Source organism: Dryas octopetala, chromosome 4 (genome assembly GCF_963921425.1).
Source record: "Dryas octopetala chromosome 4, drDryOcto1.1, whole genome shotgun sequence".
Taxonomy (NCBI): Eukaryota; Viridiplantae; Streptophyta; class Magnoliopsida; order Rosales; family Rosaceae; genus Dryas; species Dryas octopetala.
The window spans coordinates 20,081,200-20,098,376 of record NC_141369.1 but is presented as its reverse complement, the minus strand read 5'-3'; the positions used below and the strand labels follow the sequence as shown (position 1 = coordinate 20,098,376).

Here is a 17,177-nt window from a genome sequence, read left to right as displayed (position 1 = left end):
ATTTTCCCAAAAGAAAATATCAATCAATTTATTCATTTCATTCTAAGGGACCAACCACACATATTTTTTTTCTTTTTCCTTTTTATCCCACATCTTTTTCTTATGTTTGAAAAAAAGCATAAAAGAAAACCAAACACAAATCTAACTGTCTAAGGGAAAAAAAAAGGCTTATTTGCACAATTGCTCAATGAAATTATAGTTTCGTCTCACTTCACTATTTTAAAATTTATTGTTTAAGTTTACTTCTATAAATTTCTTTTGTGTTTCACATAAATTAACGGTTTCGGGTATGTGAGACACAAGAAACTTATAGTGGAAAAATTAAGACAATAAACTTTAAGGATGGAAAGTAATTTTAAAGGATAAATGTGTAAATAAGCCCAAAAAAAAAAAAAATAAACAGGGTAAACTTGAACCCGATCTAATATGGTCGGTAACCGCTTCGGACTTGAATCTCTGTGTCTATGAGTCTGTGTGGTGGCAGCGTGTAAAACAGACTTTGCGCGGTACAAACACTTCACTCTGATGATTCCCTCCTTTTTGTGTTGCTGACATCGATTTCTCGTCGTTGTTTTCGGATTTACTGCCTTGCCTGTTTGGTTTCTAGGAAAATCGAGGAAAAACAAAAGGAAAACTGAAACACCCAAGTCTTACAATTTCTCAAACTGAGCGGAAAATGTTTAGTTGCAGTTGCTGTTGCTGTTGCTGAGCTCCCAAAACAAGGGGTAATTACCAATTTCCTTTCTTTTCTTATTTTTCTCCATTTGTTTCAAGATAGTATTTTGAATCATTGTTACATTTGTGATCTTCTTACTCCCTAAACATATAGTCTTTCAAATTTGTGATGCTTATTTTTTTCATTTGAAGCTTTTAGCGTGTTATTAAAGCCAATAATTTCTCGTCTTTTTGGTCTTAATATACTGAAGGGTATATTATGTGGGAAATATAATTATTGCAGTGTTAGATGGCTTATAAAATTCTGTTCATTCTCAATTTTCTTAGTATAGCTATACTTATTACTTAGTTTTTACTCTTTATTTTCATATCCAGGTAAGTTCAATCAAATGAGCTTTTGCATTGCATAAGCTTTGTTTTCTTCTATGGAGATAGATCTTGAACTGCCTTGCGAGCAGGACAAGTTAGACCTTAGGTCAGATAAACATGTTAACATTGTGGATGTCGCACATGAGATAAATGTTGAGCAGCATGTTAATCCTTCGACAACGAGTGAACATGTTAAGGAAGCTCGTGGATTGAATGCAAACCCAAGTGTTTCAGGTTTTCAGGATCAAGATGATGCGAACAATTTCAGGGTGAATGTTGTTGATAAGGGGGTCGTTCGTGAGCCCCAAAATGGTTTGGAATTTGAGTCGAAGGAAGAAGCTTATTGCTACTACAGAGAATATGCTCGGTCTGTGGGATTTGGCATCACAATTAAAGCCAGTCGACGCTCAAAAAAATCTGGAAAATTCATTGATATCAAAATTGCATGTTCTAGATTTGGAAGCAAGCGCGAGTCGGGCACAAGTATCAATCCAAGACCATCTATGATAAAGACAGACTGCAAAGCTTGCTTGCATATGAAGAGGAAACAGGATGGGAAATGGGTCATACATAGTTTCGTAAAGGATCACAACCATGAGATGTGTCCAGATGATTTTGATTATGCTATCAGGGGAAGGAACAAGAAATCTGATATTGTTGCTTGTCAAAAGAAGGGTCTGCAGTTGGCTTTAGATGGGGAAGATGTACGAGTAATGTTTGAATATTTTATGTCTATGCAGGATGAGAATCCCAACTTCTTTTATGCAATAGATTTTGACCATGAAAAACGACTGAGAAGTGTATTTTGGGTTGATGCAAAATGTAGGCATGATTATAGCAGTTTCTGTGATGTAGTCTTCTTTGATACTTATTATGTTAGAAACAAATATAAAATTCCTTTTGTTCCTATTTTTGGAGTAAATCATCACTTCCAGTACATTTTGCTTGGGTGTGCATTGATTGGAGAAGAGACTACATTGAGTATTGTTTGGTTAATGCGGACATGGCTTAAAGCAATGGGTGGCCAAGCTCCAAGACTGATTATCACTGATCAAGACAAATACTTGAAAGAAGCTGTAGCAGATGTGTTTACTTATGCATACCATTGTTTTTGTTTATGGCATGTATTGACTAGGATTCCTGAAAATGCGGGTTGCTTCATGAAGGAAAATGAAATATTTATGGAAAAATTCAACAAGTGCATTTACCGGTCTTGGACAGTTCAACAATTTGAAAAGAAATGGTGGAAATTGGTTGATAGATTTGAACTAAGAGAAAATGAATGGGTTCAATCATTGCACGAAGATCGTAAAAAGTGGGCCCCAACTTTTATGAAGGATTTATTTTTGGCTGGAATGTCAACAATTGAGCGATCTGGAAGTATAACTTCATTCTTTGATAGGTACATTTCTCAAGAAGCTACAGTTAAGGATTTTATTGATCAGTACAAAGCATTTTTGAAGGATAGGTATGACATGGAAGCCAATGCTGCTTTTGAAACACAGCATAAACAACCTGGATTAAGATCTCTCTCATCTTTTGAGAAGCAAATGTCAACTATCTATACAGATGCGGTATTTAAAAAATTCCAGGTTGAAGTTTTGGGAGTGGTTTCTTGTCATTTGCAGAAAGAAGGTGAAGATGAAGGAACTGTAATCTTCCGGGTTGATGATTTGGAGGAACGCCAGAATTTCATTGTAGCTTGGAATGAGGCAGAATTAAAAGTGTGTTGTTTATGTCATTCATTTGAATACAGAGGTTTTCTCTGTAGACATGCAATTCTGGTCCTTCAAATGTCTGGTGTTTCCAGAATCCCATCCCATTATATTTTGAAGCGTTGGACGAAAGATGCAAAAGTTAGGCGTGCTATTAGTGATGTATCGAAGAGGCTTAACTACAGGGTGCAACGTTTCAATGATCTGTGTAAATTAGCAGTTAAATTGGGCGAAGAGGGGTCTTTATCTCTTGAAACCTACCACGTTGCATTTCAGGCATTAGAGGAAGTATTAAAACATTGTGTGGATGCCAATAATTCTGTTAGGAGTGCTCCGGAGCCCAACATGTCAGTTATTCATGGTTTTAATGATGTCGAAATTAATCCCAGCAGCAGTATGGCCAAGCCGTCTAAGAAAAAGAAAACATACAAAAAAAGAAAGGTTGGTTAAGGCTTGATCTTTTGCTTGCAGACACTACAACTTTTCTTGGATCATCCTAATCATCGATATTCCCCTGAAGTGGATTTTTATATATTGTAGGGGCAAACTGAGCCAGATGGTATAACTATCAGGTTGCAAGAGAGCTGCCAGCAGATGGTTTGTCTCATTATCATCTTTGTCCTGAATGTCTCACTCATTTTACATCTAATGTGTTTTCAACTGTTATATTACACTTAATTATGGCTTTTAAATGTAGGAACAGATGAACTCCAGAGCACATAACCTTGATAATTGTTACGTTCCTCAGCAGGAATCGCAAGGGGTAATATGAAACTGCTATGTTATGCCAAGATATGGCAATAATAATTTGCTGATATGTATGCAGACCACAGTATTAAAATTATTATTATTATAATATATATTTTTTAAATGGGCTTTTATATGTTTGTAGGAATTTGGATCTAGAGCTCGTGCTCATGATAGCTATTATGGTGCTCAACAGAATTTGCAAGGAATGGTATGACATATTTTCTTCCTGACTGCAGCTTTTAATCCTTTATATGATAGTATTTATTTCAAGTATTTTTTTATACTTATATCAGGGACAGTTGAACTCAATTTCTCCTATACGTGATGTTTATTATGGCAATCAACAGGCCACAGAGGTACGGGGTCCATGGTCTTTATTCTGATCCTTATGATTTTTCATAATAATTTAGAATGCAAACATTTTCTTTTGATTTTGGTCAGGGACAGTTGCATTCATTACCAACGCGTGCTGGTCACTATGAGACCCAACAGAGCATGCAAGGAGTGGTACTGGATTTTGGTATTTGGCATTTTAAGAAGCAGTATGATTCATCACATAGAATTTCTATATAAGCAGTGTGTTGTTTTTTGGGTTTCTTCTGTAGTTGCAGGGACAACTTGGTTTCAGAGCTCCAACAGTGCATAGCTGCTTTGACATTCAGGACAATCTGCAAGATATAGTGCGCATTTAAATACCCCAATTGGATTGTGGCTTACTGGTTTTCTATTTGACATGGGATCTTTATTTCATGTGCTCAATGACTTTTTGGCTGCAGGAGCAGTCTGTAGGCTCCTCACGCTTAGATGGCAATGCGTCAAAGCATCCACACGATAGGCACCCATCGCAGTAGCGGAGAAAGTATGGCCATCCATTGATCTGAAACTGTTGCGCGGTTGTAAATTAAGCCTACGCTTGTAAACAGGGATGAAAAAGATTGTATAGACAAGTATTTTGTACAAAATGATGTTCCAACGATATAAATTGAATTTATGCAACGCCGTCATTGGCCCATCTATAGATTAACGAGTATTTGTTCATATTTTGTAATTAAAAAAAAACAAAATTTATTTTCAAATTTTTATCACCAAATGATGTGACAATTATGAGGCACATTATAGAAAAGGATTTTCAGAGCGAACAGAGTGTCAAGGATTTTCAGAGTGCACAATGACACTGTTTTGTTTTCTAAAAATCAACCAAGTTTAGAGTAAGTTCAGTTATAAATATAATAAAGAAAATAAAGACTGTCACATGAGTTGATGTACAAAAATTTAGAAAATAATTTCGGTTAATTGTAGCAGTGTTCTTATTTCATTGTATAACAAAATTAGCAAATTTTTTTTTTTTTAATGGAAAAAGTACATCTTATTCTGTTAAATAATAAATGTCAGTCTGTAGCTGGTAAGTGGTAACAAGAAGAAAGCACTGGACAATTATCATCAATGTCCCTTCTGTATATGGTATTTAGTATGTCAGTGTACATCAGACCTCTTCCTTAATTTGCACCACAATCCATTCTTCGTATGAATTGTTGCCCCTGTCACTAGTTCCACGGATTCTGGAGATCCTTTAAGCTCTACATTGAACTTCTGCAACAGCACAGCCAATGCTACAGTTGACTCCATGAGAGCAAATTGGTCTCCGACGCATTTTCTTGGCCCTCCACCAAAAGGTAAGAGAGCAAAATCTGCTATAATCTGATAATTGCAATCATAAATCCATTACTTGATGTCATAACTGTGAGAACGTAAATTTATGCTTCAAAAATGGTAGCGACTAGTATTTACCTCATTCGGGTACAATGCTCCGGGGCTTCGAGAAAGGTCATAACCAGCCCATCCTTCAATGTCACTCTTCTTTTGCACTAAAAACCTCTCTGGTTCAAATGCATTTGGATTGTCCCAAAAATGTGGAGACCTATGGAGATTGTATACCTGAATGGACAAATTTTTGGAACATAATACTATAGGTTGAAAGTGGAAGTGCAAGGCAAAGACCTTATGACAGATAGATCTGAGGCCCAGGCTTAGCATTATCTTGAGGAGTAGTATTAATTCATACATTTTTAAAGAAATTCAAGAAGAAAGAAGGAAAGTTAAATGCTTCTACTCACAGAGAGGAAGATATCAGTCCCAGCAGGAATCACATAACCATCTTTATCACCCTTGTACCCTCCTGCACAATGGACATAAAGTCCCTGTCTTAACCTAGATATGACAAGAAATAAATATTTGTTGTATGATGTTTAAAGATTATAAATCCATAAAGCAATGTCGTAAAACATCAAGTTCAATCCTGAGGTCTACTTTCCAAAAGAAAAAAAAAATCTTATAATACCACTTTATATTGTTGCGATTATGAGCACTACTGGATATAAAGTTTACAGGTTTATGTCATGCTGAGCATAGAATCAGCATCGTTCTATTGCCTTATTAATACCTGGTATTACATCTGATTTGAGAGAACGTCTAATAAGCAAGGGAGGTTGAGGATACAAACGAAGAGCCTCTACCACAATAAGTCTTGTGTACCTGAAAGGAACATATTATATAAATAACATCATTACACTTTGAGCAAGCAATAAGGGTGCAAATGAGCCAAGTTGAAGTAATCAGCAGTGTATATATTAAAAAACATTGGCAAGCTTTTCATGACACAACTACAAGTGAATGAAAGAAGTTCAGTCAATATCTTAGGGTCATACTCCAAATTTTTAAGTGATTCGTAAGTTGGTCCATCCTGCCCAAGTACTGAATCAATCTCTGCTTGTGCTTTCTTCATCTTGGATGGGTTCTGCAACAAAGCAAAATAATTGTCAGTACAAAGAAGTGGGGATGAGAGAGTTTATTGGTCCAAAGAAGCCATTAAAAAACTAATCTGCATAAATTTATTCTAAAACCTAACAAGGATGCAACATTAAAGTTGGAAATGAAGAATCATACTTGTGCAAGGAAGAAAACAGCCCAAGTAAGGACAGCAGCTGTTGTTTCATGGCCAGCAATAAGCATTGTCATCAAGTCATCCCTTAGCTATCAAAATCCACAGGTAATGTGAATTTGAATGGTAAAAGCACTCTAAAAGTAATTAAATTGTGAAAATACTCGAGAGTAATTCAGACATGCCCAATGTGAAGGAACAGCACTTGTGGATCAGCGTATCCTATTATTTATTTCATTATTTGTTCATAAATCGTGTCTCTAACACCATTTAAGTTTTGCAAGTATTTACCTGACGGTCATCAACATCAGCTCCACGCATATCAACTAAAAAACGCAGTAGACTTGCATCCTGCAAACTTCATTGTTACAATACCAGAATTTTGACACTTCTGCAAAGCATCTAACTATAACCACTTATCTTTAGAGTTCACTAGCATATGTAAGTTGGACAATATTTTCAGTTACAGATTTCCCCACCTTCAGATTTAAGTAGTCCCTTTGTTGCAGTTTTTCAACATCTGTTTCCTGCCACAGAATGTAATCAAAATACAGTTCTAGATACTGGCGATTAATTTTGTGAGTTTGCTTATGTCTATTCCACTGGTAAACAAGTTTAACAGACATTAAGACGACATTGAACCATACGAAACTGAATTTGATGTTTACCGGAAGAAAACATAAGGAATATAAATCATCACGTTTTCCTTGTCCAATGGCCATCAATTACCATTCCCTGTTTCTCCAAAGTGACTTTGGAGAATTCAAACTACTATTTCATCTTCCAATACCAGCATGCTTCATTCAACATTTAAACTTTGTAGTTATGGATTGTAAAAAGATTCAACGTAGAAATAACTACTTAAGTGCACTAGTACTCCTCATCCTTAGCTAAGTTGGGGCATGGTAGATCAAAGGTTTAATCCTATAAATCAAATATAAACGTGCAGAAAGTGAAAGGGATGGCTAATTTTGACAGCATCTTAGTCATGACCCTGCTTATATGTCACAATTACTGGGTAATGGTCTTTCTAGTGCAGAATTAGAAGTCCATTCATTAAACAAATATCAATTGTTACATGACTGCATAGATATTTGTGTTAAATATTCACCTACGTCCATTTCACTTGGCTTAAGTTTCACCTAACCTGTCTGGTCTCTTTTGCATTTCTGATGAGTCCATCAAGACAGTCATTTATAATCTTCAGGTCACTCTGGAACTTCCGTTGCCTGGGGACTATCCACCTTGCCAGGGGAAATTTCCAATATGGGAAGTAAAACGTGGATCTATGTTCAGCTTCAAAAAGAGTACCATATACTGCCTGTACAAAAGAGCTGGATAAGAATTCTTAGCATTAAATATAGCTAACAAGAATGCTAAATCAATATTTATAATAATAAGGGGAAAAAGGGTAATATTATAAACTCCAATAGAGTAACAGTTCACAATGATTAATTAATTATTTAAAAAGAAAAGAAAGAAAGAAGTAAATTAGTATTCACTGATCTGATGGTCAACTTCTGTTCACTCCAGAAACTGGTAGAGATGAGAACTTTTATGTAAGGTATAAATAACAGAATACAAAAAATGCACGTATAACAGAATATAAAAACCCAATTGTTAAAGTTAGAGCATTGAACTCAAAATCAATTGAAAATGGGTGGAGAGGCTCAAAATCTCCACCTCAAAAGTTTATGTATTGTAATGCAAGGCTTCTCGATATGGAATTTTATATTCTCAACACCAATGTTCTTGGAGAAAAGGACATCATCATGATATGCACTGAAAGTCAGATACAACAATTAAGGAGTCATTAGAATGTATTTTCCTTTTGCCAAACCTTAATCACAGGAGATTCTTTGTTAACAGAACCAAAGTCATAGTTGAAGACACCAAGACCAATAATATCAAGAGCCAAACTTGAAAACTCTGCTTCAAGATCCAACTCAATTTTCTTCCCCCCATGCAAGTCCTCTCTTTCTAGTAGCTTCTCAAATTTTAATATTGTTTTTTCTGAACAATTTCTAAATATTTTGACCATAGCCTCCAAGTATAAGGAATGGAACCCTGGAGCAATAACTGCAAAATCATGATATGGTTGGTAAATCTCTGTATTATGGAACATTATCATTTACACAATTACAATACAAGTGCCTTATTTAATAAAAGTGGTCTAAATAACTAGGCTTTTTTACATTTTACCCACCTGGATTTTGGGCTCAATCTTACTTCACCACCTAAAAAAAATTGTGTCAATTTACCACCTGAATTAAAAATTTGTTGCAATGTACCACCTGTGGCTCATTTTCTTTAAACTTTTGTTAAAAATAAGAGTGTTTTGCTCTTTTTCAAGTTCCTATTGTTAGAAAAAATGATTTTTTAAAACTTTATTTGCTTTTAACACAATAAAAAACTGACTTAAAAATACCAAAACACTCTTATTTTTAACAAAAATTTAGACAAAATGAACCATAGGTGGTACATTGCAACAAATTTTTAATTCAGGTGGTAAATTGACACAATTTTTTGTTTAGGTGGTAAAGTGAGATTGAGCTCAAAATTCAGGTGGATAAAGTGTAATAAAGCCTTTATTGTAACTGCTCACCTCTTCTCCTCTGCTTCCAAGTGTCAAAGTCAGCAGGTATAAGTCCTTTGCCCATTATTGGTTCTAGAATATCAGCCAGAACTCCCTAAGTAAAAGTGTGGAACAGATTCAAATAAGTAAAAATGACTGTATAAGAAGCTTAAAAATTAAATACACAAAAATGACTGTATAAGGAGCTTAAAAATTAATACACACTCATCTATATATGTTGTTTAATGGAGTGAGGAGAGAGAGAGAGAGAGAGAGAGAGAGAGAGAGAGAGAGAGAGGGTGCAGAACACTGCTTATTTGCAAAGTTTATTCCTCTCAGTCCTAATACATGGTGTGAGATAAAGTAGCTGATGAGTAAGGAGACCCAATCAAGACTATATGCTCTTCTACACTTCAAATTGGCAGAAAGCAAATATACTAACGATGAGTTTATTTCTAAAGTAACATAATATTCTAATGACGAGTTACAATATAGACATGGAAAATGAAAATGGAAGCAGCAAACAAAATTCTTGTTAAACAAGGGGAGTCTAGAAACATATTATTAGGTAGTACCTTGTCATAAGCAAATGCATTTTCTCGAAGAATATGCCTTGCTACAATGGGATCTGATACAACAACAAATGCTTTTGGTCCAAACGCAAGCTTATACACGGAGCCATGCTGTCAAGTCAAACAAAAGTTTAAAGAGAAAAGGAATAATGAACAATTGTACTCAGAAGGCCCAAATAGTACATGGAGCCATGCTATCTGGATTTGTCATTCATTAAAATTATAATCTAAAACAAGGAAGTGAACAATTAATAAACCTCTACCCAACCATCTCTCTGTCTCCATGTCTACCTCAATACAACTAGCCTCCAAGGGGCCAAAAACCAATCAACCAGCAGAGCAGACACAAAAACATGAATTGACGGCAGGAAATTATAATTTAGATTAGAGCATTTAATGAGCAAAACTTGCGAAGTATGTGTACCTCTAAGAACCAATCATACAGTGCAAAGAAGAGAGGCCGACCAAACAAATCGGAGACTGCACCTTCAGCTATGGGCATAGACCCAAGATTTCCACCACTTAACAAATTAGTAAGGAGATTGCTTGCATTGTCAAGTAAACTTCTTTTTGTTTTTGGTTCATCAGTACTAGTCGATTGGCACCTACATTTAGTAAATTCACCCCATATTGCATAATTCTAGAATAAATTTAAGGCATAAAACGAAAGAAAAAAAAATTGATTCCTATATATTCCGCTCTTTATTTCCTAAGATAGTATAAGTTCCATGGTACTCAGTACTCACTCTATTATTTGTACACAACAGACTTTAATTTGAGTTTTTCCTCTTTTTTTCTTTTTTCCCTGGAACCAAACTGAAGTATAAGTTTCAATTTTCTTGTCTTCTATTTTCTCTTACCAAGTTCATATATCAGATACAGAAAAAACATGACAAAATGATTGAGGAAGAAAAACGAAATACAAAATAATAAATATGAGCCAAGCTTCAAAGATGAAGAAGCATGTTTGGTTTCCCAGAAATTGTAGAACAAGAATCAGAAGAGAAGGTTTCTAACTTTCTCACTCTCATCTCATGGTACTAGTTTCATATCCGCAAGAAGCTAAAACATTTAAACTTCAAAAGAAAACAACTTATCTAAGAGACCCATAAACTATAAACTGTTTAGCTGCTTAAATGAGTATATGGGTACCAAGTGATTGATGCTTTTTATCATTCTCCACCAAATTCTCAGTACCCAATTGAACAGGAGTGCAAATAAACTAATAGTCACAGTTAAAAGAAAGAGAGGTACCTGATAGGAGAGCGTTTGGGCTTGGAATTGAAAAGATGAGTGGTGGTTGAAGAGTGAAAGCAACCAAAATCACTCCTCTGAAAGTTGACATTAATGAGAGTTGGGGAAGAGGGAGGATGCAAAAGAGAAGAAGCAGCTATGGCCATCAGGCAATAGGCAGCAGTCAGCTCTTGAGTTGAAGCAATGGGTTCAGCTGGGGATATTACTTATTACTTTATTAGTAGTTTAGTACGAGTGAGCTAAACACTTAAAACTTAAAGTTATTACATTTATTCAGCATAAACATGAAAGAAAAGCTGAAAAGGTAGCTACCCTTTCTCAATAAATCAATTCCTAAATTATCAGTAATTTACTTGTCACATTCTTCTGTCTCCCCACTAATCAGTGAAGACTGTTATCCATAGCCTAACCTAACAAAGTGAGCACAAATGTGAGGATGAATAAATTAGTGGCTGTGTGCAATGTGCTTCCTCCTCCACTTTCCTCATCGTGCTTAGGAGTTGGGGGACACCCACCACTTCTTACTCCAATATGTTCCTAGTACTGTTGCATGAAGTTGGTGGCCCAGACTGAATTTGTGTGTGGGCCTAAACATAACCCATAAGCCCAAGACTGTCCAGATGGGCCTTGGAACTGCAAGCACCAATTCAACAATGGCTGAATGAGACAGTTCATTCTGAAATTTGACCGTTCCAAACCAATAAAGTTGTTGTTGACAAATTTGAAAGCAGGGCGCTCGTGGATTTCTGGTTGGGTCTAAGAATGGCCCACATTGACTATTACTTCACCCGCCACAGAGTGCAGACACCCTAAACACTTAAAACAGGTTGAGTTGAGACAAATTAAGTAGATAGGTATTACTAAATTACTAAATTGTCTAGGTTGTTTCATAAGCATTCAGATCATAATTTATTTACACATGAGTTTCAATCCATTGTTTATATTTTATTTTCTGCTTTGATATTGTGTTTATGCACAAAATTATCTCGTTTCAGACTTTGATTTGAATTTGATTCTTTTTTCTATATTAATGTCATTTTCAGACATAAACACAGTATCTGTTTTCACATAACATTAGGATTAGGATGAGGAAGTGGTTTATTGGAAGTTGGAAGTTGGAACATACCAGACAGTGGAAAAATGTATAAATATTAGTCATGGGTTGCCGCAGATTGAGCAAGAAGATGTATAGACTTAGAGAGACACCTTAACAACTGACCAGTCAAAAAGAACGTGGGCAATAAGGCGTCATGTGTTTGAAATTTGTAACAGAGTGATATATTTATATTCTTGATCATCCCTGTCTTACTCTAACATATATAATCTTCTTTGACTGCCTTTGTCTTTCTCTGATCAATCATTCTGTGTGGTTGAGAGTTGGGTCTTTATTTGTTTTCTGTTTGGGGGAGGCGATGTATGTTTGGCAGTGTTTTTAGTAAGCTTAAAAATGATTTTAAATAGTCAAAAATACTTTTACTTGCGTTTGACAAAAAAATTTTAATTTTTTTTGAATTATAAAAGTATTTGGAAGCTCTTTCTGATGTGAAGAACGCTTCCAAATACATTTACAAAAAGTATTTAAATTTAAAAAAAAAATTTATATTTTTCTAACAAAAGTGTTTTTAGTAAAGCATTGCTAAGCTAAAAAACTTCTTATTTCCAAACAAGGAAGAACAGTCTTGTGCACATGTAAGCTAAAAAACTGGTAGTCTCACAAAATTAAAGACTAAAGGGTTTGGGGAACAAATTAACATGTAATACGGTTTTTTTACTAATACCTAATATGGTATCTTCTTAATTTTATTACGTACTATTTTTGGATTTTCAAAGTGATGACTATCGACTTTATGCATATCTATAATTATTAATTAGGGTTAAATACAAAATGGTTTACGAACTTTACAGTGAATCTCAATTTGGTCTACTATAAAAGTGTCAATTTGGTCCACAAACTTTTCAATTTGTACCAAAACAGTACAAACGCTAACTTTAATAAAAAAATTAACGGAATTGGTCACATGAAAATGTGATGAACGGACTGAAATACCTCTGAAAATGTGGTCACTTGTTGTGCACATGATCACTTTTCGTTAAATTTTTCGATAGAAGTTAACGTTTGTACTGGTTTGATACAACTTGAAAAGTTTGTGGACTAAACTGACACTTTTTATAGTTAATGGACTAAATTGAGATTCATTGTAAAGTTTGTAGACCATTTTTATATTTAACCCCACATTAATTAAGGTTCCATCACAATGACACATGGAATCATGGAATATTCAAACCCAACTTTGAAATTAATCACATGGGTTGACACCTTTACAAAATAAGCTGGGGTAGCTATATTAGAGAAGGTTCAAAATAAATATTGCATAAGTTTTTGGCTATTTCTATGGCACTTAATTATTAGTTATTACTGTGTTCAATTATAATTAATCTTTTTTATTATTTATTATTCTTTATCTCTTTCCCTTTTAACTTTCATCATGTGAGATAGAAGAAACATTTATTATGTTTATATCATCATAATAATAATTCATCAACCTATTAATTCTTTTTATGAGACACATACGAAAGAATTTATCCTAGAAGCGGAAGAACTAAGAGCCACACATTACTATGGAGAAAAATTTACATAGGGTGTATTTACCTACACTCTTGTAACTCTTTACATATTAATCATGCGATTATTTATTATAAGATAAATGATATATATACCATTTACGAGTATATTGTATATTTGGTTGATGAATAATCATTTAAGTGTTATTGAAAGAACAATCAAAGTAGACAAGTCTACATCCATCAACTATAAAAGATATGAAAAATGATACTTTGATTTGACTTGTATTTTTTTTTCCTTATCTCTATGGTTCATATTTTTAGTTTAAAAATGGTTGTTTGGGGATATGAGACATGACACAATTCATGGCACTTTAAAGGTTTGGTCTTCACCTTCTGGAGATTTCAGAATTTTAGAAACCTTAAAGTTGAAAAGCAAGAGGTATGGGTGAATCAAATGAGCTAAGCAGCACTAAATAGAAGAAAAATATATGAAAAGAAATGATGATTTTGTCATCTTAGGTATATAAGCCATTGGTAAAATATTTTCATCTTTGGAAGATAAACTAGATTATCCTTATTTTATTTAAAAAAGGTTAGGGTCTGCATAATATATCTATTAATTGTAGGGTTAGGTACTTAGAATCAGAAATATTTAAAAATTAACAGTAAATTAATCAAGCCGTCACTAGCTTCAGCTAAAGTGACAATGAGTTGGGGTGGGTAAGAAGTAGATTTTAAGAGCAATATCGAACTCGTGTGAGTAAATTAAAATCTTAATGTAGGTAAGAAAAATATATATATATATATAAATGTAAAATAATTATGACCTATGGTTTCGTTTCTATCTGCTCAACAGCTTGACCAATCAGCCAACAAAAATGGGTGCAATAATAAGACAAAATGACTTCTATAGACTATAGTGCTTGAGCTATCCACAGGAAATGTGCCTGTACTTTATGAGTTTATGTGTTGGAAAAAAGAAAATGATACAATAAGAAGTAAAAATGTTAAAAAAATAATAATTATATGATTATATTAAAGTATTAATTATGGCCCAAATAAAGACTTATTATTTGGGCTCCAAAAGACAAAAAGGTTTGGAAGGTGCTCGGTTGCTTCTTCCTCGGCCCAAAATGAATAACCCAAGACGTCTTCCAAGTGTCACAAGTCACCTACCACCACCACGAGTCCCACGCTGATGTCATCATGATCAAGCTGGCGAGACTGGTGTTGCTTCCAGGAACCATGCACACACAACTAGTTAACCCCATCATCCATCCCATGCCATATGCTTTTTAAGTTTTTTTTTTTTTTTTTTTTAGTATTTAAATTTTGATCCTTATTTTAATGTGTTACTTAAACTTTTATTTATCTCAATTGAGTACTTAAACTTTTATTTTGTATCTAATAGGTACAAAAATAAATTTCTGTTAAAATTATCAACAAAAATTAAGGGCAATATAGTTAAAATATATTTTAATTATTTTCTTTATATGTTTAAAATTATAAAAAAAACCCACAACAAACAAAAAATTATAATTAAAATAGAATTTTTTTGAAGTGATCATATTGTCCCTAATTTCTATTAACAATTTTAACAAATATTCACATGAATATCTATTAAACACAAAATAAAAATTTAAATATTCAATTAGAACAAATAAAAATTTAAATTCCACGTTAAAATAATAGTCAAAATACTAAATAAAAAAAACCTCATAAGTTTAAAACAAACAAACACTTCCTTCCAGAAACCCCCATTTTAATTTTGCTACATTCCAAACACTTTTTCCTCCCTCCCACAGCCACCACCCACGTGCCAGGTCACGTGACATAACATTCATCTTTCCCAAATTGACGGTCCAGATCATCCCGAAAAGTCTTGATTTGACCCATTAAGCCTCCATAAATAACTCAACCCTATACTCTCATTCCCTCCCTCTAAACCAAACAAAGAAAAACCCCAAAGAAGCTCAGCTAGTGTTCCCATTTCCTCTCTCTCTCTCTCTCTCTCTCTCTCTCTCTCTCTCTCTCTCTCTCTCTCTCTCTCATTCACATTACATTGTTATTTGGCCATGAGTAGAACCATGTCCAACCCAAGTGACTGGCTCCAGTTCTACAACCAGAGCCTCCCGGACCATCAGGTCTCCGAGGCCACTGCAGTCACCGCCGTGACAGCCTCTGCTGCCACGGCGAGTCAGTTCGGGTCTGGAAACCCGAGCTCCAGCACCAACAGCTTGAGCCCAGAAGGCCGGGTCTCAAAGCCAGTGCGCAAGCGCTCAAGGGCTTCAAGGCGAACACCCACCACGCTACTCAACACGGACACCGCAAATTTCCGCGCCATGGTGCAGCAATTCACCGGGGGCCCCAGTACGACGTCGTTTTCGGCAGGCCCGTCAAATTTTAGCTTTGGGCACGGGCCGGCCAGACAAGGGTTCGTGAACCCTACTGGTTCAGTTATGGTGCACCAGGGTTATAATCCCCTACAGCAACAACTACAACAGCAACAACAACAACAACAACAACAACATCAACAACCCTACCAGCAGTACTTGTTGTCACTGAACAACAATTACCCACAAACAATGAGCTCAGCAACATCAGCAGCAAGAGTAGTGGGGCCCACAAGCATGGGGGTGTTATCTGATGATCATGATCATCAAGCAGGGTTTTTGAGGGAGGCTGGTGGTGGTGGTGGTGGTGGTTCTTCGAGGACCCAAGTGGGTGGTGCAGCTGCAGGTGGTGGTGGTGGGAGTGGTAGGCCTAATTCTAATCCCTCCAATGAAAACAGGATGAGTAGCAGTTTCATGTTTTGAGAGTACTGTGAGAGGGACATAAAGCAGAAAAGTTAGGTAGACTACTGACTTATCTTTAGGACACAATTCTTGACCAATGTACATATTTATTTAAAATTATGGAATTATATATCCTTTTTGTTTTGTTTGTTTTTTTCCAAAAACAATAGATCGACTTGATACCAAATGTTTTCTTTTAAGTTGTTTCCCGGCCCTTTGGTTAGTACTATAATGTGGTTTTTTTTTTTTTTGTTGGTAAGGTACGTGGAGCCTTTAATTTGTTTTAGCTTTGTTTCTTCTTCTTTCTTTTTCTTGTTCGGTTCTTTTGTTTTGTCAAGTTAATTACATAATCAATCAATATACTACATATGCTATGAATGCAGAACTTATTCTGCTTTTGTTTACATAATTTGTACTTTTCTTCATTAGAGTGGAGGATTTTCCTCTAATATTCTTTCTCTCTCTTTTTTGTAGTTGCGGCTTGAATTAAATATATGCTTGCCTAACATGCACACTAGCTAGGGGATACAAGAGACTATGTATATCCCTAGCGGGTAGCCCAATCAATATATATCACTATGGAAAAAAATTTACATATAACAGGGATTTATCTTAAAATTGGCCGGAGAAAATTTTATGTGATGACAAAAAATATATAAGAGTATATATGTCATCATGTTATTGGGTTGATATATCAAATCAGTTATATTTATGTTACAGAAAAATTTCTTTCATCACAATGATCTATTTTGCTACTTGCTAGCTTATTTTGATGTCCATAACTCCATAGTAGTCATATATATGGCGGGGTCAAATCTGAGTTTTATAGTTTGATTGGTACTCCGAGAAACATTTTTGCACAGACATATTCCTGTCATGCTCCTTTGAAATGTAAGTAGGACATGATAAGATCGGGATGACCAAATCATATTAAAGTCATCTTGTTTTATAAGAGGCATGCTCAATGTG

The 17,177-nt window shown here is 35.0% G+C and overlaps 3 protein-coding genes across 9 annotated transcripts; 2 read left to right on the top strand and 1 right to left on the bottom strand.

Annotated features, from left to right (window-relative positions):
* The first annotated feature begins 456 nt into the window (after positions 1-456).
* Positions 457-4,517, top strand: LOC147287873 (protein FAR1-RELATED SEQUENCE 2-like). 7 transcript variants are annotated; one of them, XM_086242231.1, is made up of 9 exons: positions 457-725; positions 1,051-3,200; positions 3,300-3,356; positions 3,457-3,522; positions 3,652-3,717; positions 3,803-3,865; positions 3,957-4,016; positions 4,115-4,189; positions 4,286-4,517. In XM_086242231.1, exons 2-9 carry the CDS (start codon positions 1,101-1,103, stop codon positions 4,358-4,360), a joined length of 2,562 nt encoding a protein of 853 aa, XP_086098357.1. In that variant the 5' UTR covers positions 457-725; positions 1,051-1,100; the 3' UTR covers positions 4,361-4,517. The 7 variants fall into 7 exon arrangements, with proteins under 7 accessions (XP_086098357.1, XP_086098360.1, XP_086098356.1 ...); XM_086242234.1 differs by having other exon boundaries at positions 3,957-4,029; XM_086242230.1 differs by having other exon boundaries at positions 3,951-4,016; positions 4,292-4,517.
* Positions 4,518-4,837: 320 nt separating this feature from the next.
* Positions 4,838-11,309, bottom strand: CYP97B3 (cytochrome P450, family 97, subfamily B, polypeptide 3). The gene is made up of 14 exons (XM_086241516.1): positions 10,849-11,309; positions 10,019-10,199; positions 9,598-9,705; positions 9,053-9,137; positions 8,288-8,526; positions 7,595-7,768; positions 6,927-6,974; positions 6,739-6,798; positions 6,453-6,539; positions 6,215-6,303; positions 5,950-6,041; positions 5,624-5,685; positions 5,298-5,444; positions 4,838-5,207 (listed from the first exon to the last, which is right to left on the bottom strand). Exons 1-14 carry the CDS (start codon positions 10,992-10,994, stop codon positions 4,983-4,985), a joined length of 1,743 nt encoding a protein of 580 aa, XP_086097642.1. The 5' UTR covers positions 10,995-11,309; the 3' UTR covers positions 4,838-4,982.
* Positions 11,310-15,385: 4,076 nt separating this feature from the next.
* Positions 15,386-16,352, top strand: LOC147287871 (VQ motif-containing protein). Its single transcript, XM_086242002.1, has one exon. It carries the CDS (start codon positions 15,489-15,491, stop codon positions 16,227-16,229), a length of 741 nt encoding a protein of 246 aa, XP_086098128.1. The 5' UTR covers positions 15,386-15,488; the 3' UTR covers positions 16,230-16,352.
* The last annotated feature ends 825 nt before the right edge of the window (positions 16,353-17,177 follow it).